This window comes from Vitis riparia, chromosome 17, assembly GCF_004353265.1.
Source record: "Vitis riparia cultivar Riparia Gloire de Montpellier isolate 1030 chromosome 17, EGFV_Vit.rip_1.0, whole genome shotgun sequence".
NCBI lineage: Eukaryota > Viridiplantae > Streptophyta > Magnoliopsida > Vitales > Vitaceae > Vitis > Vitis riparia.
Window position 1 is genome coordinate 5391465 of NC_048447.1, and position 24769 is coordinate 5416233.

At 35.4% G+C, this 24769-nt stretch overlaps 1 protein-coding gene across 3 annotated transcripts; it reads left to right on the forward strand.

The window, feature by feature from the left end:
• The first annotated feature begins 12572 nt into the window (after nt 1–12572).
• LOC117904457 (trihelix transcription factor GT-1-like) lies at nt 12573–24435 on the forward strand. 3 transcript variants are annotated; one of them, XM_034817065.1, is made up of 4 exons: nt 12573–13401; nt 22771–22902; nt 23611–23722; nt 23926–24041. In XM_034817065.1, exons 1-4 carry the CDS (start codon nt 12882–12884, stop codon nt 23951–23953), a joined length of 792 nt encoding a protein of 263 aa, XP_034672956.1. In that variant the 5' UTR covers nt 12573–12881; the 3' UTR covers nt 23954–24041. The 3 variants fall into 3 exon arrangements, with proteins under 3 accessions (XP_034672956.1, XP_034672955.1, XP_034672954.1); XM_034817063.1 differs by having other exon boundaries at nt 12575–13401; nt 23611–23838; nt 23926–24435; XM_034817064.1 differs by lacking the exon at nt 22771–22902 and having other exon boundaries at nt 12574–13401; nt 23611–23838; nt 23926–24435.
• The last annotated feature ends 334 nt before the right edge of the window (nt 24436–24769 follow it).

The window sequence follows — 24769 nt, forward strand, 5'->3', positions numbered from 1 at the left end:
GACTCAAAAAATCTAATTTTTTTCTCAATTAAATTAGTTTTCTCTTTATTTAGCATATCAATCATGGTTTTATGAGCTTCAAGTATATCATGATCCTTTAAATAATTCTTAATCAATTTTTATGCTCAACAATAACATTATTCAAGAAAGTAGATTTTTTATCATCAGTAAATTCCTCATCACTATCACAATCACAATCACTATCATGCATAGATTCCATAGATGCAATAAAAGTTAAAAAGTCATTAGGATCATACCTTGCATTTTTAGAAGTTGTGGAACCACTTTCTTCAAAGTCAATATCACTCCAAGTAGCCTACATAAACTTCTAAATATCTTTGAGGCTATGATAATCAATAACAAAGTGTCCCATACGTCCATAGTTAAAGCATTCAACTTTCTTACCCTTTGAGGAACCTTTATCATTTTCTTTGAATAATTGTTCATTAGGTATTTTTCCTTATCCAGATTCTTAGTTTTTGTACATTTTTTAATTAAATTTCATGACTTTTTATATTCTTTTAGCCATATAAGTCAATTCATCCCTATTTATGTTATATGGCATTTTAATATCTTTTTTCTTATTCTCAAAAGCCTAAAAAACATAATCTTTAGGCTCTCGAGAACTAGGTAGGGTTATCTCATATGTCTATATGGAGCTAACAAATTCATCAACTCTTATTAGATCCAATGTCCCTACTCTCCTATATGGTAATAACTTTAAGTCTAAATCTCTCTAAAAAATATCTCAATATTTTTCTTATTACCGTTGAATCTAGAATTGCTTCTCCAAATTTAAAAGAGGAATTAACTATATCACTCAATTCAAAATAAAATGAAGAAAACTTTTGATTTTCATGTATCCCAATATTCTCAAAATTAATAGTAAGCATTTGCAATTTAGAAACTTTAAATATAGGTGTACCTTCTTGAGTGACTTGAAGAATATCCCATTCTTTCTTAGCACGAGTACAATTTGCAATATTGTGAAACTCATCTAGACAAACTCCATTAAGGATACTAAATAAAGCCCTAGCATTGGCTTTACTCCATTTGTTATCGGCTTTGCCCTAATCTTGTTTAGGTTGAGTTCTCCGATTGATCTTCCATGGACATCAAGAATCAATGGTGGTCCCCATCCATATTCCACTGAATTCCATACTTGTTCACCTTGTATTTGAAGAAAGAACTTCATTTGGGCTTTCTAGTGGGGATAGTTACTCTCATCGAAGTAAGATAGACTATTCAAAGGTGTTTCTTTTTTTATTGTTCCATATTGGACTTATAGGATTAATAAAAAATTGATTTTTATCTTATATGATCAATAAAAATTTGATTTTTAATCAATATGGTTAATAAAAATTTGATTTTTAATTAATAGGATAAAAATAATAATTTTTATCCTGCTTTGATACTAATTAAAAAAACCTCAAAGTCAAGTTGCATAACACCTAGAGAAGGGGTGCATGGGTGCATTAAAAAATTACAATATAAGGATTAAATATTATACCTAATTTTTATCATACAAGATGTCACGGTATATCAATTCAATTAATGATAGGCAATACAAGCTAGATAATCAAAAGATATAAATAATGAGGCATATAGATTTTTATATGGAAAACCCCCACCCTTACTGTGGAGATAAAAAATCATGAGGTCTAAGACCGCTAATCTAAATCCACTATATGAGATCAAGTTACATAGATTTACCTAACCACTTTATCTTAAAGACTTACTCTTCAATACCTATAATTTGATCACGTTGACAACACAACAACCTCTGATTGCTCTAGTGAGTGCACTTCAACCTCGCTAAAGGGATGGAAGTTTTCAACCCAAGATTCAAATATTGAATCCTTGAATGAAAGATCGAGAATGGTATGACACGTTAAGTTTTCTTTCTAAGAAACCTTCTCTAAAGAATATGTGATCTCTTAACCTCAAGGGATTATAACGAGGTATATAGACAACTAACCCAAAGAGTTTCCATTTTGGAAGAGTTCTAAATTGAATTTAATTGAAAAAATCTCGGAAAAATCAACGTAACCACTCGAGCTAGTTGAACCACCACTTAAGCGCCTCGAGCGGTTCAGCGATGTGGAATGCTTGAGCAGTCTTCAATGCTTGAGCGTTTTAAGTCGCTTAAGCGGTCCTACCTTTTTCAAAACAACAATTTTAAAACATTTTAAGTTTAAGACAAAATTGATTCTCTCTATACCTCAAAGAGTCTAATTTGCCATAAGTCAAACCTTTTTAAATGTACTTGTGACTTCCCAATTGGGTGAACAACAACCTTTGATCTTCAATGGAAAGCAAGTCACTTATCTAAAAGGATTTATATGGCAAAACATTAAAAAGAACAAAATTTTTAACATACAAACAAGACTCAAAGTCCTAACATGCTACATCATGTCAAGCTTTTAAGGGCTTTATCCTAACACATAAATCATGACATCAAGGAATATGAGCATGAGCAGGAAACACTGGACCAATAGGACAATCCTAGCTATCTCAAAATCAAATTCTAAAGTTAACTTAACATCCCACTATAGATAATCAACTACACTTTAGTACCCTATGTATATTACAATAAGACACCTAGTACTCAGGTTTGTGACCTGTTATCCATTATATATAGTGACTTGTTATCCATTATATATAGTGTCCCCATGAACTTGTCATCCATAGACTAATTAGGAAAAAGTTATCAGTCATTTAAGACTACCTTTGCTATCTTTGAGTTATAAATCTTCCAATTATATTATCAAATGACATACTCTAACTCATAAAGAACATATGTCAAATTTCACTAAAGGAATTACTACAAGCCCATAAATTTCATGATTAGGTGTCCTTAAGATCACCTAAAGGGACACATTGTCTCAAAGTCCATGAGATATCATGGTGCTTCTATTAAGAATACCTATTGCTACTAACTTCCATCAATAGTGACACAATCCATAAGGAATATATGATTAAATTACTATCTCACCTATAAGTCAAAGCTACTACTAACTTTGGCACAAGTTCAATAATTTATCAAGGTTAAGAGAAAACACAATCTAGTAGCTTGGTGAAGTCATGACTACTTAATAGTCTTATGTCATGACTCATCGTAGGTTTTGTTCAATGTATAACTGTACTCACTAGTGCACTCACCATGAGAACCCCATCCTATTAGCCAAAACCAGTCATCTATATCATTAGGAGATAGTGCACTATAGCCTCAAATAGATTGCTTAAGTCTATAACCTGGTTGTGAATAAATCATCTACTTGCAAGTGAGCAACTCTTAATACACCCAAATCAAGTATAATTCAATAGATGCTATGCTATAATGCTCATAAAGTATAATGCATAAAATAAGGATATATCAAAAAGAAATTGGAATACCATTAAATGAATAATGACTTCTAAATTTGTTACATCATGTCATGCTTTTTTAAGGGCTCTATCCTAATAGTAAAATGTATAGAGATAAAGGAAGAAACAAAGTTATGTCTCAATGAGGAGCTTATCACCTTTTATTTGAAATGTATGTTTCCTCCATTGATTTATGCTTTTGCAAATAGAATTTCAAGTTCTTTTCCATTACTTTTAGTTTTTGTCAAATAATTAATTTTTATCATAAAGTTTGGACCATAATTTTTTTTTTTCAATTTTGCTAAAAAAATACTCACAAATGCATTTCAATTATCAAACTAAGAATTTATAGTAGGAAATCAAACTACTTCCAATTGTTGGCAAAGGTGTTTCTTGTTGAATCAAATTCAACAACTTAAATGTAACTCAAATAAGAATCAACAAACTGAAATGGAAGAAAGTAGAAAAATATGAATTAATCCATTACATTACATCCAAACAAAGTATAGAAAATCTCAACAAATTTACAAATAACAACGTAATACTTGAAAAATTAACACTGGAATGAGCAAATAATGCAAAAGGGTAATCAAACCAATAGATAATAGGCATAATAATGAAAATTGTAAATGTAAGTGGGGAAAAGGTGGAAAGGTTAGAAGGGAAAATATTAAAGCCTCTAATTGCTAGCTCTTCAAAAAAAAAAAAAAAAAAAAAACTATATATATTTTCTTAACCATTGCATGATGAATTATTCTCATTATTTTGAATATCTTGGAAAATTAAATGGGTAATATAAATAGAAATTTAATTTGAATACATTTACAATATTGAAGAGAAATAATTGAGGAGATGGACCGAAGCATAATAGATCATAGTGAACCTTAAACAATGGGTATTGAAACCCATATTTCTATTTGGCTTTTCTCATAAAATCACCAATGGGTTGTTAACGTATACCACCAACACCAGAGCTCGTAGGAAGTGGACCCATGTACACCTCTAGAACTTGGTTTCTCTTAGAAAGTCACCCAACTATGGGTTGGTGAAGTACATCACTAACACTATAGATTGCGGGAAGTCATTGACTTTTGGACCCATGCATACCTCAAGATGGCCTTCTCAAAGCGTCGCCATCATCTCACCCATAGGATGGTAACCAAAGAATGTTTTGAGACTTGCATGTCAATGGCTAAAGATGGTGGAACATAAATGGGTTTTAGCCATAGTTGTTTTTTGGCTAAACTAGTAAGTTGTTGGATTATCCTTTTTTAGGCTTGGCTATGAGTTATATGAAACTATTTGAATGATATATGAGGTTAGGCTAAGGTATATTATATGAAAATATTTTGAATGACATATAGGCTTGGGGTAGGCTATATAGGTTTACATAGGCTTGGGCAAAGATACGGTCCATAAAGGGTATTTTTGGAAAATAAAGTTTAACAAACAACTCATACTTTTATATATAATATAGGTAAATAAAGTCATGCTAATTTGTTGAATATGATATAAGATACAATAAAAGATAATTTGTTATATTCTATATTCAATTAAATATGAGATAAGATAAACGATAAAATATTTATTTTTCCTCTTTCTTATATGTTCTTTATATGGAATATAATAATCCCAAATTAGCATATAAAATATGCATATATATATAAATGCATTTCTCTCCTTTGTTTTCTTCTTTTCTTTATATATTACACAATTTCAAAACAAAAAAATCTTAACCAAAATTTAAAATTCTAATTCAAAATTAAAAAAAAAAAAATTTAAAAAAAGTGCAATACAACCTAAAATAATGCAAATATATAGTCTCATTTAATATAATATTAATATATACAAAATTCTTTTATATATTTAGTATGCCATGTATTCAATAAATATTATTCAGAACCATAATGTGACATTTTTACTTATAAAATTTAAAATATTTTAATTACTAACATTACTAATAATTATGAATAATTAAAGAAATAAACAAAATGGATCAAAATGTAAATTATGGAAAATTTTCTAAATGATACTAAACATGAAAACGATTTCATATTTTTTTAATATCAAATATTGAAATATAATATTTAAAAAAAAAAAAAAAAGACCAAACAATGGAATATAATGTCTTTTACACTCTATTCTTTTTATTCATTCTATAAATCAAACAATATATTTAATGATATATGATATGTTAGCATATTTATATCTTACTTATCCTATCCAACTAACCAAATATAATCTAATCTTATGGCAAATGTTTAATACTTCCGTATTTATCTTAATAGCAAAAAGTGATTAAAACTCTATTTGTTGATAATGAAAATGGTAAAAAAAAAAGAGTATATAAATAGAAAAAAATTATAATTTAATAAACATTATAATTAATATAAATATGGAAAGAAAATGAAGGAGACATCAATAATACAAAATTTTTGTGTTTTTGATATTCAACTTTCCCATTCCTGCCAAATCGCCTCTAAGAATGAGAACAATGATTTTTTTTGGACCCATTCATAACCGTAGCCAAATAAATGACAAATTTGATTGGCTCTTTCAAATGTTTCTTTATCGAGAATCGAGTGAAACCGTCATCACCGTCCTATTCACATAATCCCAAAAAAAAAAGCAGAGAATCTCCTTACACATGTCATAGGTTTTTCAGTTTCTTCTCTTCCTCATCTCATTTGTCGTCTCCTCGTTCTTTCTCATGTGGCTACACTCGTGCATCCACTCACTTTCATTTCCTTCCAACACATGCCTAGTTTCATACTAGTTGTTAATAAACATGACCTCTATCCATCAATATTTTTATGGTGTTGATTAAAGTGAGGTTCTAGAGTATGTTTGAGCAATTTTTGATAGTGGGAAAAACCACCAATGAGTGAATTTTATCTAGTCTACTCTACTATGCATGCAAGACTTTAACATGTAATCTAAAAATATTTTAAAAAGGAAAATACATTCAAACCTTATAAATTTTTCTATGCTAATATTTCACAAAAACCTATAACAAAATAGTGATTTTTCTATATAAAAAAATAGAAAAAAAAACCCCAAACTTGTTAATACTCTTTTAGGTAAATACTAAAGTCTTTCTTGTACATTCAAATGTTAATAATAATAATAATAAAGAAATTGTTAATTTAATGAGATTAAATAGAAATCCTTGCCTCTCTTTGAGTGCTCTCTCTCCTTTTGTTCCTTTGTCTTTTCTTCATCCTTAACCCTTTTCCCTCCCATCACATCACTCTTCATCTTTTACTTATTATATTAATTTCTGTTCTGATTCATTCTCTTTTCTTTCTGCATCTTTACCTATTTTATTATTTCCTGTCTAAGTTTTACCCTTTTTCCCCTTTTCCGCTTTTTCCTTTGTTCTCCTATTTTTGCATGCATGGCATCCTCGTCCAATAACAACACAAATGTGGAGAACATCACAAATAAGGTGGCGACAATGGCGTTGGATGACGAAGAAATTGAAGTGGAAGATACGGATTTTCACGAGGAACAGTCGGTGACGAAGTACGACCTACGATTCGCTTTGGTTGGGCGTTTCCTTACAGAGCGTTTTATCATATTAAATGAAATGAGCCAAGTCATGGCTGCTAACTAGAGGCCAGGTATGGGTATTTCAATACAGGAGATCTATCCGCAGCGTTTGCTTTTTCAGTTTGGCCATGAAGCAGACATCCGGAGAATTCAAGAGACTGGTCCATGGGCTTATGACAACCACCCACTTATCTTTGAACGTGTAGCGCAGGGGGATAATCTGGATAAGGTTGATCTTAATGAACTAGCTATGTGGATTCAATTGCATGATTTACCTGCAAGGTGGTGGTCGGATTCTATTGCGCGAAAGATTGGAAGCCGCTTGGGTGAGTTTCTAGAGTCAGACCCAAATAACTACTTGGGTGCCAAAAAGGATTATATGCGGATCTGTATCAAGTTTGATGTACTGAAACCCCTCAAGAAGATGATAAACCTGAAGAAACCAAAGGGAGAGGGTATGATACAGGTGACAATTCGGTATGAAAGGCTCCCCACATATTGTTTTCAATGCGGTATGTTAGGCCATGGAGAAAAATTATGTTGTCTGAATTATGCCATGGAAGAGGGTGTTAGTGTTCGTAACTATGGTCCTGAATTGCGGGCTCTTCCGCGACGTGCAGCTCAGTTACGGATTGGGGAGAAATGGCTCAAGGCAGCTCCGGTGATGCTTACGATTGAAGATGGAAAGGCAAAGATTTCGCCACCTTCTGGGGATGACATGGATTGCAGCGGGAATAGGGAGAATTCAAATGTGGGTAGTGATGGAGAACAGAAAAGGGCAATTACCATACGTGGACCACATGAGGATGGTAATGGCAAGAAAGTGGAGCCAACATCTGCGCCTCAAACCACGAATTTTACAGCTGGCCAGATTGTGAATAAATTACCTGAATCAGTATTTTTTGAAGAGGTGGACATGACAGGGGTTGAACCAAAGCGCAAGAGAGTGGGCCTTACCCAAGAAGCCCATTCAACTAATGATCCAATGGAGGGTGATTTTTCTACTACTGATGATCATCATCTAAAAAACTTGGAATTTGCGGGCTTTGCTGGTCAGGCCCGCCGAGAGCAATAAGTTGCCTTAGTTGGAACTGTCGTGGGCTAGGCGGCCTAGAGACGGTTCGGTTGTTAACGGACTTGGTCCGGTGAAAAAAAACCCGAAGTTATTTTCTTAATTGAAATTTTTTGTACTTCTGCTAGAATTTTTGAAATTGCCAATAAATTGAATTATGAAGGTTCTTATGGTGTGGACTGTCGGGGTCATAGTGCTGGGTTGGGCCTGATTTGGAGATGTAAAGATAAAGTTACTATTCTGGGCTCTCATGACCGATACATTGATGCTACTATTACTCTTGAAAACCAGCGCATGTTTAAACTAACAGGCTTCAATGGTCTGGCAAATAGATCGCAGCGCTCTTCCTCCTAGGAAATTCTCCGAAATCTCCATGCTGCTCATTCTCTTCCTTGGTGTGTTATAGGTGATTTCAACGAGTTGATGCATCAGTCTGAAAAACGTGGAAATCATCCTCACCCTGGTTCTTTAATTGAAGCTTTTCGCCAAGCAGTTACGGATTGTGGTCTTTCTGATTTGGGGTATGTGGGTTATGCGTATACTTGGGAAAGAGGTAGGGGAACTACTCGATGGGTGGAGAAGAGGTTGGATAGGGCTTTAGTCTCTGCAGATTGGAAACACTTGTTTAACCAGTCACGTCTTATTCATCTCTCTGTTTCTATGTCCGACCATCTCCCTGTTCTTTTGGAATTAAGGAAGTTTGTGCCTCGTCAAAGCTTGAGACGTTTTAAGTATGAAAATTCTTGGTCCCTGGAGCCGCAGTGTGCTGAGGTTGTTAGGCAATCTTGGGGTTCTAATGGAGATTCGGATGTGATGTCCAAATTGGTTTGGTGTAACAAGGATTTAAAAGATTGGGGTAAGAGACTACGATTGAAGTGGAAATCCAGGATTAAGGAGTTGAAAAATCATATTGAGGTTCTCAAATGGGCAGGGGCTTATGGGGATGTCGCACTGCTTAACCATGTTGAATATGAATTAAATCTGGCTCTTCGGCAAGAAGAGGAATATTGGAAACAAAGGGCCAAATTGTTTTGGTTGAAGGCTAGGGATTCCAATAGTAGAACCTTCCATTTAGCCGCATCAAAACGTCGAAGCCGGAATGCTATTGCAAATTTAAGAGGCGAGGATGGTCAGATGTATGGTGTGGATAATGGTGCTAAACAGATTGTGGTTGATTATTTCGAGCAGCTTTTTAGAAGTGGGGGTTGTGATATATCTGATGTTCAATCTCTTATTTCTCTTGTAATTTCTGTGGAACAAAATGAGTCTTTGACTAGACCTTTTGCTGTTGAGGAAGTGAAGGATGCTCTTTTCGCCATGCATTCGGATAAGTCTCCAGGTGATGATGGATTTAGTCCGGGTTTTTACCAACGACACTGGGAGATTGTAGGCGAGGATGTCGTGAATGCTTGTATCGGGTGGCTGAATGATGGTATGTTCCCAAATTCTCTAAATCGTACTAATATCGTTCTTATACCTAAAAAATCAAAGGTTATTAGTATGACTGATCTTCGGCCTATATCATTGTGTAACGTGATTTTTAAGATTGCTTCTAAGCTTCTGGCAAATAAATTGAAGAAAGTTTTAGATGGTGTTGTCTTGGAGGCACAAAGTGTCTTTGTTCCTGGGCGTTCGATTACAGACAGTATCCTTATTGCTCATGAAATTTTGCATTTCTTGAAGCGTAAACGGGAAAGGTGAATTAGATATGCTGCTCTTAAAATCGATATATCCAAGGCGTATGACAAACTGGAATGGAATTATTTGTTTGCTGTTTTGGAAGCGATGAGGTTTAGTTCGAAATGGCTGGAATGGATGAGGATGTGTGTATGTACTGTTTCTTACAAAGTTGTTTTTGGTGGTGAATTACTGGGTCCTATCTACCCAACGAGAGGATTGCGCCAAGGAGACCCTTTGTCTCCATATCTTTTTATTTTGGCGGCTGAAGGGTTGTCGGCTCTTTTGAAACAAGATGAGCGTTGTGGTGTTCTTCATGGTTGTAGTGTAGCGAGAGGAGCCCCAACAGTTTCGCATTTATTTTTTGCCGACGATTAATACCTGTTTTTTAAAGCAACCGAAAGTGAAAGCCGAAGCTTGAAGCAGATTTTGTTGCGATATCAGAATTTATCAGGTTAGGAGATTAATCTGAATAAGTCTGCCCTTACTTTTAGTCGCAACACTGATGATGTTGTTAAACGTGGTATCCGTTCGATACTGCAAGTTGAGGAACAAGCTGATCCGGGTATTTATTTGGGTATGCCAGCTGTGGTGGGGAAAAATAAGCGGCAGCTTTTTGATTTTGTAAGGCGTAAAGTGTGGAACAGAATACAGAATTGGAATGGTTGCCGTTTGTCGAGAGCTGGAAAGGAAATTTGTTTGAAAATGGTAGCTCAATCTATTCCGACTTATGTTATGCAATTGCTTTTACTTCCTAAAGACCTCTGTCGGGATATTGAGTCTATGATGAATGGCTTCTTTTGGGATTCTAATCCTCAGCGTAGAAGTATCAGATGGATGTCCTGGGGTAAAATGTGTAAGCAGAAAAAAGATGGGGGTTTGGGTTTTCGCAAGTTAGAGGATTTCAACCTTGCTCTATTTGCCAAACAAGGTTGGCGTTTCTTACGAAATCCGGATAGTCTTGTTACCAGAATTTTTCAAGCCCGATATTTCAGAAATTTGAGCTTTCTTAATGCTGAGCTAGGTAGTAATCCCTCCTACATGTAGCGCAGTATCTTAGCAGCTCAAGATTTACTTAAAAGGGGCTGTTACTGGTCTATTGCATCAGGGACAAAGGTGCAGGTCTGGGGCGATTCTTGGTTGCCTGACAGTTCAAATCGGCTTATCATTACTCCTCCTATTGCTGGTTTCGACGGAATTAAAGTGGACGAGTTAATTACTGATGGGTTGTGGCGTGAGGATTTCATAAGGGACAAGTTTATGGCTAGAGATGCCGACCTCATATTGTTTATTCCACTTCCTATGTCAAGTCGTGAAGATCAGATCTCCTGGAGTTTTGATGCTAGAGGTGAATATACTGCCAGAAGCGCCTATGGTGCTTTGAGATGTTTTAGACAATCTGCAGCTCTTGTGGCTAGTGATGTCGATTCTAATTTTGTTTGGGCTCAGTTATGGAAGGTTACAGCACCTCCCAAAATTCTAAATTTTGCTTGGAGGACGGCAAGGAATTGCTTACCTACAAGATTTGCTTTGACTATTCGCCATGTTGACACTCCAATGTGTTGTCCTATCTGCAGATCAGAACCAGAAACTACCTTTCACGCTCTTGTAGAATGTGTAGCTGCTCGTGATGTTTGGGATGAATCTGGTCTTGCTATGCTACAAGGTAATTTTGGAAGTTTTGTGGATTGGTTAGCTACGTTGTTTGCATATTGTGACTCTGTTGTATTTGTTAAATATCTTGCTGTTTGTTGGGGATTATGGTGGCGTAGAAATGATGTTGTTTGGAATGGTAGAATTCAGCATTCGCAGCAGGTTGTTAATGGTTGTTTCACAATGTTGGAAAGTTGGTTTCATGCAAATGAGACGTTGGCTACTGCAGTGACTGTTCCTTCATATAGTTCCAAATGGCAGAAACCAGATTATGGCTGGATTAAGATTAATGTGGATGGGGCTGTATTTCCAGATAAAGGCGCTATAGGTGCTATCTTCCAAGATCATCAGGGACGCTTTATGGGTGGTTTTGCCAAGCCTTTTCCACATCAAACCCTTCCTGAAGTTGTAGAGGCTTTGGGTGTTCGCGAAGTTTTGAGTTGGATTCATGAGCGATCAAGAAGCAGGATTGTAGTGGAGACCGATTGTCTGCGTGTTGTTCAAGCTATTCAGCACAAATCTTGCCCAAATACGAGCTTTGGTTTCATTATTGCAGACTGTTTAGATGTGTTACAACACTTGGTTGATGTCCAAGTTGTTTATGCCTGTAGATCAGCAAATTCTGCTGCCCATTGCTTAGCCAAGGGTGCAGGTTCTTTTACTAGTCTACACATTTGGGGTTATACACCCCTACAATGTATTCTTTCTTGTCTTCATTCTGATGTTTAATGAAATTTCCGTATGTTTACTTCAAAAAAAAAATAATAATAATAATAATAAAGAAAAGAATAGCCTTCATTAAACTCACTTGAGAAATATGCTATATTTTGATGTGGCATCGTATCAACGGATTAATGATGGAATGTGATAAATCAAAAGACTTTTGAAATTGATCATAACCTTCTACTTAGTATGATAATAACAATTATGGTAAAAACATGGGTGAAGCCTGTATTTTTCTTTTAAAAGAAGTGAATAAATTCTTGATAAAATATATCTTCATGAATTTCAGAAATTCAATACATCACATGAATAAGAAATAATTTCAATAGAAAATAAAAATCTTATTTGAATATTATATTAATTTTTGAAAATGTAGAGATATATCATATGGACTTTATTTGGTAGACGTGGTCTCTAGTTGAGTTTGACTTAGCACACACAGATGGGTTTAATTCCACGTATAAATGCTTACATGGCATGACGTGGCAATACCTCACCTTAGTGAGCCACTTAACAATCCAGACAAATCCGCGGCTTCTTCCAGTATGATGCCACCACGCGCCAGAAGAGACAGTGAAGTCCACTCTCTCTGTGTGCGGGGTGGGTGGTTTACGTTCCCATTTAGGAACCGAGAACCAGAGCTCAGAGAAGCCCGAAAACTGTGTTCTCTCCTGTGTTTTTCCTTCGTACAAACCGCATTTTCCCTCACTTTCCTTCTCCCTTTCCCTCCTCAGAAAGAAACATCCATCTTCACTTTCAAAAACCATCCCACTTGCCTCTCTCGCTTCTTCAATTGCCCATCAAATGCTTGTTGAAACAACTCACACAACTCCTCACCATGCCGCATCCGATGAGCTTCTTTGTGGAAGAAGATGAAGATATGCTGATGGACGCCGATGCCAACAATGTCGAGCACGTTCCTCAGCACGACCCCCACCGCCACCATCCTCAGCGTCAGCACCTCCAGCAGATACTTCTGACTGAGAGCAGTGGAGAGGACATCGAAATCAAAGTGCCCAGAAGGCGAGCCGAGACATGGGTCCATGATGAAACTCATAGCCTCATCGCATTCCGTAGAGAATTGGATGAGTTCTTCAATACTTCCAAATCCAACAAGCATCTCTGGGAGCATATTGCTGCTAGAATGAGCGAACTGGGGTATGATCGGACCGCAGCCATGTGTACTGACAAGTGGAGAAACCTGCTGAAGGATTACAAGAAGGCGCAGCAGCGTGATGGAGGAAGCGGGAAGATGTATTACGAAGAGCTCGAAGAGTTTTATGCGGAGAAGAAGAGAAATAATCCGTACAGGAAGATTACTTCTTCTAGGGCTCCATTCATGCACATTTCCGAAAAAGGTGAATGATTCTAATACGGCACTTCATTCTTCTTGTTCCCATTTTTTGTTAGTTAATACAAATTATAAGTAATTTGGAATTTGTATTGAGCCTTTGAGTTTGATAAAGCTTTCAGTTCCATTGCAGGAGAAAGAAATTACATTCAGACATATGCATACATGCATAAAGATATAGATATAGATATGGATTTTTCTGTGGGCCTATGCTTTATTTGAAGGATTTTTAACGTGGATTCTTGAAACTACAATTACTTTTATACTCCTTGTATCTCTAATGTCTTGTTTGTTTGTCAAGAAGCTCTGTTTTTAGCTTCTCAGAGGCTGCAAGCTCAAGGAGAGGTATCACTGGTTTCCTTCACTCTTTTTCCAGTTTTTCTTTAAACAGAAATTTGGGAGTTTCAGAGTGCATATCTTTCTCCCTATTTTCTTCTATATTTCATATGTCATCCTGTTTCCCATGACAATCACAAACAAACAAAAAATTTGGCATTTCCTCCAGTCCCTTTCCTTTTCCTTGCTGTTTTTAAGATCCAAACAGAGCCTAAAATTGTCTTGGAGCATATATGAACAATTGGGCTCCTTGATTTGGTGCACTTGGTGTCTCATGTCTCAATACCATTTAAAAGATTGTGAAATTTGTGAGGGATTCTTCTTTCTCTTATAGTCACTGGATTATTTTTCAAGCAACATGAAGTTTATATTGTGGTTTCAAGTACATCTTTGAAATGCATTTAAACCTGTTAGCCTATGCTTCTGTGGTTCACTTAAAAGTTCTGTTTTTAGTTCTTAGAGAGTGCAAGCGGTGGGAAAGGGACAACATTTTCCTCCATTCTTTTCCCAGCTTTGATCACTTCTTTACGCATAAGAAAACGGAGAGTTTCAAAGTGCATAACTATCTCCTAATTTGCATCATATTTCATTTTTCTTGCTACCTTCCATCACAAAAGAACAAAAAAATATTGGCAGTTCCTCCAACCTTTTTCGTTTTTCTCATTGTTTTTAAGGTCCGAATAGAATCAAAAGTCATCTCAGATCTATATGAATGCTTGATTTTGGTGCATTTGGTGGTTCCATATCTCAATGCCATTTCAAAGATGGGGAAATTATGAGGGATACTTCTTTCCTTTTTCATTTCTGGATTATTTGTCATGCTACATGAAGTTTATACAGGGGTTAATTAATTCTCCAATTGTGATTAACATTCCTGAAATGGTCCTACTCGAAATGAAATATTCAGTGGATCTCTGTCACTGACTCTTACCTTATTCCATTTCATTAATAAAGTTTTGGTTACCAATGGTGTTGCCTAGTTATGCTGGTAAAATTTTTCACAGGTTTTACTAAAGGGTTGGGGTTGAATTTCATCAAGGTTGAGGTATTGATTCTGCGTGTGTTCTGAGGGGAGGGTTGTTTTACCCCTGTTGTTTAGCTTACATAGAGAAATGCGGTTTGTTTGTATGGTCAGAAAGAAAAAGAAAAAGGTCTCTTCGCTTTTTGAGACTTTAATAGGTGAAACCACTAAGATTAAGTATCTTCTTGAATGATCCAATAGTAATGAACCATTTTTGTTGTTTTCTTTGCCTATTTAGGCTATGTAACAATTAAATCAGAATGGTTGTTGGTTTCCAGTGGCAATATCAACATGAAGCTCACCAAAAATAAAAAATAAAAAAATAAGAATAATAAAAAAATGAATGCAGTTGTTATGTGCCCACATAGATGCATGCTGATACTTGCAAATTGTTAGAAATGCTTCATTTTATGTTTTTTCCTTTTGGAAAAGCAAAGAAGAGATTGAAAATTTTTGGATTAATAATGTCCTCAACATATTTATATGATTGTCCCCATTCAATGACCTCTTGAAGTTGACTTGTGGAACACCTGTCAACATATTGCATGTGTTCATTTTTTCTTATTTTATTTTTTTAGTACCTCAAATGTTGATTCTTCTGTTTTTTTCAATTGACTTGTATGATACATGTTATGCTAGCCATTTAGTTGTGAAAGTTTGAATTTATTTCCATATCCTATTAGGACTTGTAGTACTTTATAGGTTAGTAACCAATCGACCTTTTTAACAATTTAGATATTGGCAATGCCAAGATTGCATTTGGATTTGTTAAAGGTATTTTATTTTGATTTGAGTTTCCATGGCATCTCTAAAAGCTTTGTTTTTTAATTTTAATTTTTCTAACACATATAATTTGGGTTTTTTTTTTGTATGTTGTAATTTAGTGATATGATATGACATAGCATCAGGATTCAAAAGCCACAACGATCAGCATTGTTGAAAGTTTTCTCTACATAATTTTCTCTTTAAGTTGACTAGTTCTATTTCCTTCTAACAATGTTGAAGATTTTCTCTATATTTTAGAGATAACTTTCCTTCTTCTCAACTTCATATTGCAATTAGAGAGATTGGTTTTTTTTTTTTTTTTTCAATTAATTTATTTTAATATAAGTTCATTAGCCTACCAAACAAATGACTTGTGGTCACCATTTGATGTGACCCATGGATTATGAATAAGAATTGTGTCACATGGCATAGTTGGTTCACATTGCATAGTTGCTTCACATAGCTACCCCTATAGACTTAAATGGACTACAATTCTTAATTGGTAGATTGATGGTTGAGAGGGGTCTATGTGATCAATATTAGGAATTTCTATATGAAAGAGCACCTTATCCACTAAGATAGATGCGGGGAATGGTGTGCAAATGCCTCTTTAGTGGGCTCTTATCTTTGAACAAATGTCTACACTAAAAGATGCTGAGGGCTTGTAAAAATGCTTGAAAAATCCGTACATGCATAGAGATGCTTCTATTTGAAGTTAGTTTTCTAGTTGTCTCCTTAGCTTGGTGGCTACTAAGATGGTGTAAGGTCTTGGCTTAACGGTGGGTCACAAGTCTTAATTGTTTAGCCTACACTAAGATTCAAAAGGCTCCCATAGGACAAGACCTCTAAATTTGGAAATTACTCTCATGAACCTTATGAATGGACACAATGAATTTGGAAACTCCTCTTCACACAAGATGGAAGCCATGAACTACGCCTATAAGGAGTTGAAGTTTGCCACAAGAGTCGTATGATGAGAGATTTTATGCTCACAGATATGCTTAAGGAGTCATTACCATAGCTACTTGATGGTTAATGCCTAGTTAGGTTAAAAGCAAGGCCCAAGAAGCTTTATTTGAACTTGGTACTCCAATTGCCTACTTGGTTAAGTGGCCACTCAAATGGCTTAAGGGTTTAGATTTGGTTGCCGTCTATAAACCTTAACTACTGAGCTTAAAAACTTTAGCTCTAATAAGCTTCAAAATCCTAGATCGACAAGGATTTTAAATTTGGAAATCATTCTTATGAACTCAATAATTAGACCTATTAAATGAGAGTAAAGAAAAAGGATTTCATATCTTTCATTTTGTGTTTAAAAGCCATGCTCTAGGAATTTGATGGTATCTTTACTCATCTTGTACCTTGTTTGAATCGTCATGCACATAAGGAATCACATGTGTTTTAACATTGGTGAAGGTTCTCTCTGCATTTAAAGGATAACTTTCCTTCTACTCAATTTTATATTGTAATAAAGGAGAGTTGGTTTCAGTAAAGTTCAATCAACCTACCAAACAAATGATCTAATGACATGATCTAATTGATTTATGTGTAGTTATCCAAAAACACCCAAATGGCTACAATTATCAATTGCCACACTGATTGGTGATGATGATTTTACCAGGCTATATTAGTAGTTGTGATATGAAATCCTATTCACTAAAGGTTATTATTTCTCTCAAAAGGCAACAATTTGTATTAATGATGAGCGACACAATCAACTCTTCACACTTGAGAAGATTTTTACACCTATAATGAGTTGAACCTTGCTATGAGTGTTTGTTGCATTATTGAGATGTTTTTATGCTTTTAGATATGTTCAAAAAGCCTCATGAGCACAATTACCTAGTGTTTGACATTTGCTTATGTCAAAAGGAAAGCCTAAGTAGCTTTATTCAAACTTGGAGCTTAGGTTGCATACTTATCCAATTGTTACCTAAAGGGCTTAAGGATCTTGATTTGATGATGAGCTATGCACCTTAATTGCTAAGCCTATATCCTTGAAGCCTTGAATGTAGGAGTGTTAATGGGGTGGGTTTAGAACAAATCATGCTTTATCCCAATCCAACTCCTACAGTAAAAGGAAGTTCCCATTCTTGAGCCAAACTTTAGTTAAGGTGACTAAGCATAATTGATTCCCATTTCCACCCTACCTCATTTGGTATTTATGTTATTAAACGAGGTCCGATGAGGTCAAATCTTAGCCTTTCTTTATCCACATTCCACATCATCAGCTTTGAGTGACTTCTCCTAAAACATTGAACATGAAAGTAAGCCTTCAACAAAATAGCCACCCACCCCCCAACCAAAAAGAAAGGAAATTATACCTATATATTCATCATGCAAAAAGCATTCTTTAGAACATTTGGTTCTTAGAACTAGAACAGAATAAATAAAATTCTACATGACTAATACATGCTTATAAAACTAAAGGGAAATTATTAAAGATGGCTTTAGAGTAACCGATGCTTTATCATGTGAAAAGCACTCTATTGTTCCTATGTTTAGATTTCAAAATGGAGTTTCTTTATGAAAAAATTATGAAATTGCTAATCAACTAGCCAAGATAAGAAAAAGTAAGGGAAATGGAGCTCAAGTAACAACTATGAAGTCGACAGTGATGGCGATAGGGGCAACAATGTGCATAACTACAACACTATTGTTGTATTGGAGTAAAGCAATAGTGGGGTTCTTCTCAAAGGGTTGCTATGCAGGTTTCTATAGTGGCTATTTAAGGATCTTTCATTTTGTTCTACGAAGTGATTTGCAATGGAGAATGGTGCACAAGTGCTATGAGACTCAAAGTTAGGGATTTGAGAATGAGGAAAGTTGACAGATGGAATTAGCATTTTCAATATTCATTTTACCTAGGGAATATTTGGGAAAAATGATTGTGATAAAGAGGAATTTTATACTTCTATTCATAAGTGACTTGCGATGGGCGGGTTGACACAAAACTCAATGCCCAAACCCGCCTTGGATGTCAAAAAGTCCTTTTGGAAGAAAGACAAAAATCCTCTTTCTTTTTGTTAATTTTCTTTTATATGATCCCATTAGCAAATTTTGGCTATAATCTATGCCCTACTAGCTAAAAAGGCAAGGTGCATCTTGAATTAAAATCAATGAAATATGTTTTTCTAGAGGTGCTTTTAGAAAAATTTGCCATTTTGTTAATACATAGAAAAAATCTAATCTAAATGAAGGCGCTTACACGAGAAGGGGACTCATTGCTTTGTTGAGGGGGTTGGGAGAATAGCCTCATTGCTTCTTATTGGGTGAGAGGTGCACCTAACCCACATAGACATTATTAATGATGGTGTTTAATTGACTTGCACCGATGGACCCTTACTGATTCATATCTATTAAGATAGACGATCAAGAAAGAAAGGCTTCGCATTCTCCAAGTGGTTGATCTTCGTATGCTAGTTGTTGATTCATTTCATATGGTGATAACATATTCTCTTTCTCAATGCTTTGTGCCCTTCCCTCTCCTCCTTCCCTCTCTTAATGTAGGAAAGGGAACTCTAACTACATGATTTTCCTTTATAGGGGTCTATTTTTTTTTAATTAACTCAAATTTACCTACTCTATTTGGCCTTAACTAGATTTCCTTATTATGAGCTAACTGGCCTAGTACCTTAGGTTTTTCAAGTTATGGACATACTTACATGGTGTGCTTCAAAAGGTGCTCACATGTACCAAGACCTTTGGGTAAGGTACATGAGCCTCACTTGAACAAATTTAATCCTATGCTCCCTTAGGATATCATTAGACTTTCAAGATTGTTTCATAATCTTCCCTTGTCTTTCCTTTCAAGTCATTGTGCTTCTCCTAAAACCGAAGCCCCTTATAGCAACTCATTATCTAGTTAACATGCCTCATCCACCTACTAACTCATTACAAATAGTTCCAAAGAGAATTGAATAATAGGAATAATATAAGAAACTAAAACACACAATAAGTACCCTCAAGGTTAACCCCTTCTTACTATGGGAAAAAGGAATGGAGTCAATTATGGGGGAAACAAGATTTTTTAAAACATTTGAGAGAATGAATGAAACAATTTATGATACATGTATTAATGTGATCATTGGTCTTTTCTATTTCATGACGTAAAAAGGTCATACATGCAATGGTGTTAAGAAATAAAATGTTTCCTTGGAAAAATTTAATATGAAATTGATTACGTTTGCAATAGATCCTACATTATAAATAATCAATGCATCCTTTTACTCAGTAAAAGCAAATAAAAAACACATTTTTATGAGTCATCATTCGGAAGGAGTGTTCCACACACTATGCTTCTTAGCTTGTTCCTTTCTTTCATAGGCAAAATAAGCGTCATAGAAAGGCTCTTGGGAGTGTGGAAACCCAAGTATAGGGAGAATACACACAAATCACCTAAAGTGAAACAAAGAATTAAAGAAGGGAAAAAATAGTACAACCCTCTCACTCCTTTGCTCAAGCAATCAATCTAGTTTGTAAAGAGAGCACCTCTTGCCCTCCATGTTCTCTTGGTCTATGAATACAAAGAGTGGAATGGAATTTTTGTTAGCTTCCTTTCTGAATCGGTTCCTTAATAAAATTTCGCTTTCTAATTCCTCCAAAGGCACACAGCTGAGCAAATGGGCTTCAACGCTTTCAAAAAACCTATCATTTGCATTTCTTAGCTTTATTTTTTATGTTCTCAATTATTCTAAGCCTGTCCACAAAAGCCCAGAATTTTGAGTGGCAATGTACAAATAAAAAGGAATGAAAACAATATTATTGAATTATTGCCGAAACAAACCCCGAGATTTATGTGGTTTGGTAAAAAAATTTCCACCTTCAAGGAGTAATCCTATCTTCTTCTTCTCCTTTTTTGAGGACAAAATAATAATAGCGGTACCAGCAGAAAACCATTTAAATTCAACTTCATCCCCAAATCAAATCAGAAGACTCTTCTATAACCCTCTCAACTCACTCTCTTGGTCCTGTAAACAAAGAACACTTAATTTGTTAGTCACAACACTCTTGAACCCTATATTCTTAAAGTTTCTCTAAACCGAATCTCATTGTGTAACAAAAAAGGAAGCTTATCTAAGTAAATATTGGCTGCAAATTAACTGAACACTCTTCCTGAAGCATGAGACTAAACCACAACCTAGATAAAAAGATAGCAAAATAAAAGAGTTAGCTTTTTCATTGTAATTTCTAGATTTCTTATCCATATTAGATAGTTCAACATCGTTCCATACTTGTTTCTAAATCATTTCCTCATGTGTAGTTCCATTTTGAGAAATCATCTATGGTCATTTCTCAAGCATGTTTCCAGTGAACATATATCATTGGAAGCAATGCATCCCAAAATACCAAATAATATAGAAAAATAATAAACTTTACTTTTGCATGAGTAGAGTAAAATATGAAGATTTTTGTCAGTTTCGAAACGGATATGGATGTGTCTTCATGAATGTTCCATAGGCAGGCATCCAACAGGCTAACCACTCACAGGGGGAAGTGCCCTGCATAAAATAGTTTTGCTGAACATTCCAATATTATGATTTCTTACTGCTTATGTTGAGTCATTTCCAGTACCATTTCCTACTTATTTCTTGTTCCTTTATTGGATGCCTCCACATTGTTTTCCTCTCCTTTTTATATCCATTTCTTGCACAATTCCTTATTGTTTTTTAACATATCCAAATATGTCCCTTTCCTAGAAGTTTTATATGGGTAATTAGTTTGAAGACATTTATTGAAGTTTAAGACCTTCCAGTATTGGAATGGTTACTTCTTTTCTTCCCACCATTTAGCAAAAATAATAAATTTATCTTTTTAAGAAGGATTCTTATTTAAAGCTGGCAATTGTTATTAGTGTAACATCTCCATTTTAATATCTATATCGTGTCCTGATTGCTGGAGAAACCAAGTTTTTCTATGAAGTATAAATGTTTCAATCTTTAAGATAAACTTTGGTTAATTCATTCTTCACAACAGTTTGTTGCTGCTGAGCACCCGCTGATTTGAGGGTGCTGCTGATATGGTGTAAGTAATACACTGGTATAGCTGATTCTAGCATTGGTAGTATATATCTGCTGACATAGGTAACAGTTTTTGTCATGTCTTGTGTAATGTTTGGTTGCTATTGCTCCTCTATGTGTGTGTGCTCCAATCTGGCAACTGGTGCTAAGCTCAAGTAATTGTCTATCACTGACAAGCACTCTAGATGGTAGATGACATGTTGGACTGTCATATATCTAGCAACTGATCCTATCTTTTCTCCTTTTTTGCTCCAAAGATGACAATACACTGCACAGCAGGGTTAGCTTTTTCCATACCATAACCAACTGCCTAGATGAAGGTGGGTTTGATCTGAGGTCTTTATTGCAGCTCCCTAGATACTTTACCAGCAGACTAGTTGACACCTTCAGCAGTTGATCTTGTTAGTGCTGTTTTACTTATCGCTGTTGGGACCTGGGATATTCATTGTTAGTCAGAAAATTTTCTAGTGTTATGGGAATTTCCAAATGATGTGGAGTGTGTTATTCACATCTATCATGCCCTTGAATGTGCTTTCATCTTTAAAGCTAATAAGTGCCCCTCTTGTCGTTTCTCAGAAGCTAATAAGTGATCTTGTCTGTGTTTTGGAATGGAACCATGTCTCATAAAAAACTTGGTTAAATGCATCGAGTTCTAATTTATTGCATGTGTTCCTTGCAGACATAATCTGGAGGGATGTGCTTTTTTATTAGATAAAATGCTATGATATGTTTAGGATGATTTAGAAATTTTCTCTAACATTTGCGAACAAATCATCAGTAGAAACAGGCTATAAATTCCATATAGAGCAACAATTTCCTTTTTTTCGTTTTATGTATTGAAAGAACTGTATATCCATTACTTACGTTTGCCCTGCATGTTGTATGACATTGAATTCTGATCTAGCGAAACCTGACATGATCAATGGATTCATAGCATCTTACCTATCGACTTATAAAATTTTTTGGTTGGATTATCATAGCTACTTAAGTTTTCAGGAACCATCTCAGCATTTAAGTCTTATTCAGTTGTTATGAAACTTGCTCAAACCAAATTAGTATAGCAGGATATGCTACAATTCTAAGGTTCTGTAGTTAGTGTTGAATTTTGACATGCTCAAAGTTATTTCCTTGACATTTGATATGCTCCACCGCTCCAAATGTTGTCATCACCTGCATACTATACCTTTGTACAGAATTTTGTACAAGCTGATGAAACATTTCACTTGGTTTACAGATGGTCGCAAGGCACGATTTAATTCTGAAAAGGTTATGGATTATGACCAACACAGTCTTGGCATTAGTGAAGCTGAAGTTGTTTCAGCCAATGGACTTCCCCCCTGGAATAGGAAAGAAACCCCTGGAAGTGGTAAAAGTCTTGGATTCTTCAAGTGGCTTTTGGACACATTTTTTACAACTTTCATCGTAATGAAATAATTATAAAATGTGTTCACTTCATTAATGGAACTCATTTTTCTCAGGACTTTCTAAACTCTGAAACAGTTGGACTCAAACTACTCCAATTCTTATCCATCAGACACCTTCTAACTGTGTCAGAATAGACATCAATGTCAGTGCCCATATTTACATTAAGGTTCAGTTTTAAGGAAGATGATTAGTTGGAAATCTTGTGTCCATGTCGAACATCACTATATATGACTATGTCCTTGCTACATGATTTCTAATCTCTTAAAGAAGAGGTGCATTTTTCTTGCCCTAAAAGCTTATAAAATGCCAAGTAGCATTGAATGTAACCACTGTTGCATTTTGGCTTTGCATCTTAACACCAATCAGTCACTTTCTTCATAGAAATACTCAAGCTAATATTCTTAAATTATATATCATTTTGTGACATTGCTTCAAAAGTAGCTACCCAACACACTGCATTTATAGCTGCCATCTGAATTGCATTATATATGATTTGGAAGAATTATCATGTCATTGTCATTTGTAAATCATGCGAATCATCAAATTGAAATTTGTTGCTAGTTTGAGTAACAAAATCAAGGGATCAATTATTTTTTCTTCAATCCAGAACTCATGAACAGAATCTCTCCATTTCTTCTGTTTTTTTCAGGCACGGAGAATGAGTCTGCATATACAGGGAGGGTTATATGGGTGAATTATGGGGAATGCACTAAGAGGATTGGCATTGATGGCTCCTCAGATTCAATCAAGGAGGCAATCAGGTCTTCTTTTGGCCTTAGAACCAATCGGGCATTTTGGTTGGAGGATGAAAATGAGATAGTGCGAAGTCTTGACAGAGACATGCCATTGACAACTTATACTCTTTGTCTTGATGCAGGCACCTTCATATAGCATACACTCCATCTCATTACAAACAATTTAAATCTTTTCAGGGCATTAAATTGGAACTTTTTTTTTTTTCCAGGATTGACTATAAAAATCTGTCTTTATGACCAGCCACGCCAGCTACTACCAGTTCGTACTGAGGAGAAAACGTTTTACTGTGAAGATGATCTTCGCGATTTTCTCCACCACCGTGGCTGGATGGGTCTAAGAGATTTAAGCTGCTATAAAGTTGTTGAGAAGTTGGAAGATCTCCGTCCCAGTGAAATGTACCAAGGACTGAGATTGCCCAGTAACTGAATTCACTAGTTGAACTTATGCAAAACTTAGAACAGTATCCTCTATAATATGGCTTTGTATAGCACTTGAAAGATGAACCTCTCTGGCAAGGCTTCTGTTTTGAGGCTGTAGTTTCTTGCTAAGTTTTATGCAGAGAACTTGGAAGACTACCCTCTCTGAAGAGGCCTTCTGTTTTTCATGTCTAGTTAGTTGCTTTTATGTAGTAAACAATGTTGTATTTGTATATAGCTCTTTGTCTTAGTTTACCTTATATGGGCACCATTCCAATGCAAATCCCTTCATCTTCACTGTATCTATCATGTTGGTTTGGTGAGAAGAGAGCCAATGTTCATCACATACTGCTGTTTGGAAATCCTCTGCTATTTTTTCCTCTTCTTTTGATAATAAATTGCTCGACTCTCCTCTTTCCCAGGGGCCAGGAAGACTGTTAGATGAGATCCACCAACATGATGTAGAAAATCACACTCACAACCACTAAAACTACCAGAGGGTAAACAACATGAAGACTCTGGGATTGTTGGTTGGGGAGTTGAAAGGCTTTGGAGAAAGTTCACATGTATATGGTGAGATGTCCACTGCCAAAAGAAAGCAGTCATGGAGATAATGAGTGTTGGGTGTTACCAAAT

Excerpts from the sequence above, each read along its gene's own strand:
- LOC117904457 (XM_034817063.1), top strand. The coding sequence starts at position 12,882 with ATGCCGCATCCGATGAGCTTCTTTGTGGAAGAAGATGAAGATATGCTG. Across the intron at positions 13,402-22,770 it reads CATGCACATTTCCGAAAAAG|ATGGTCGCAAGGCACGATTT; the intron begins GTGAATGATTCT and ends CTTGGTTTACAG. Across the intron at positions 23,839-23,925 it reads TACTCTTTGTCTTGATGCAG|GATTGACTATAAAAATCTGT; the intron begins GCACCTTCATAT and ends TTTTTTTTCCAG.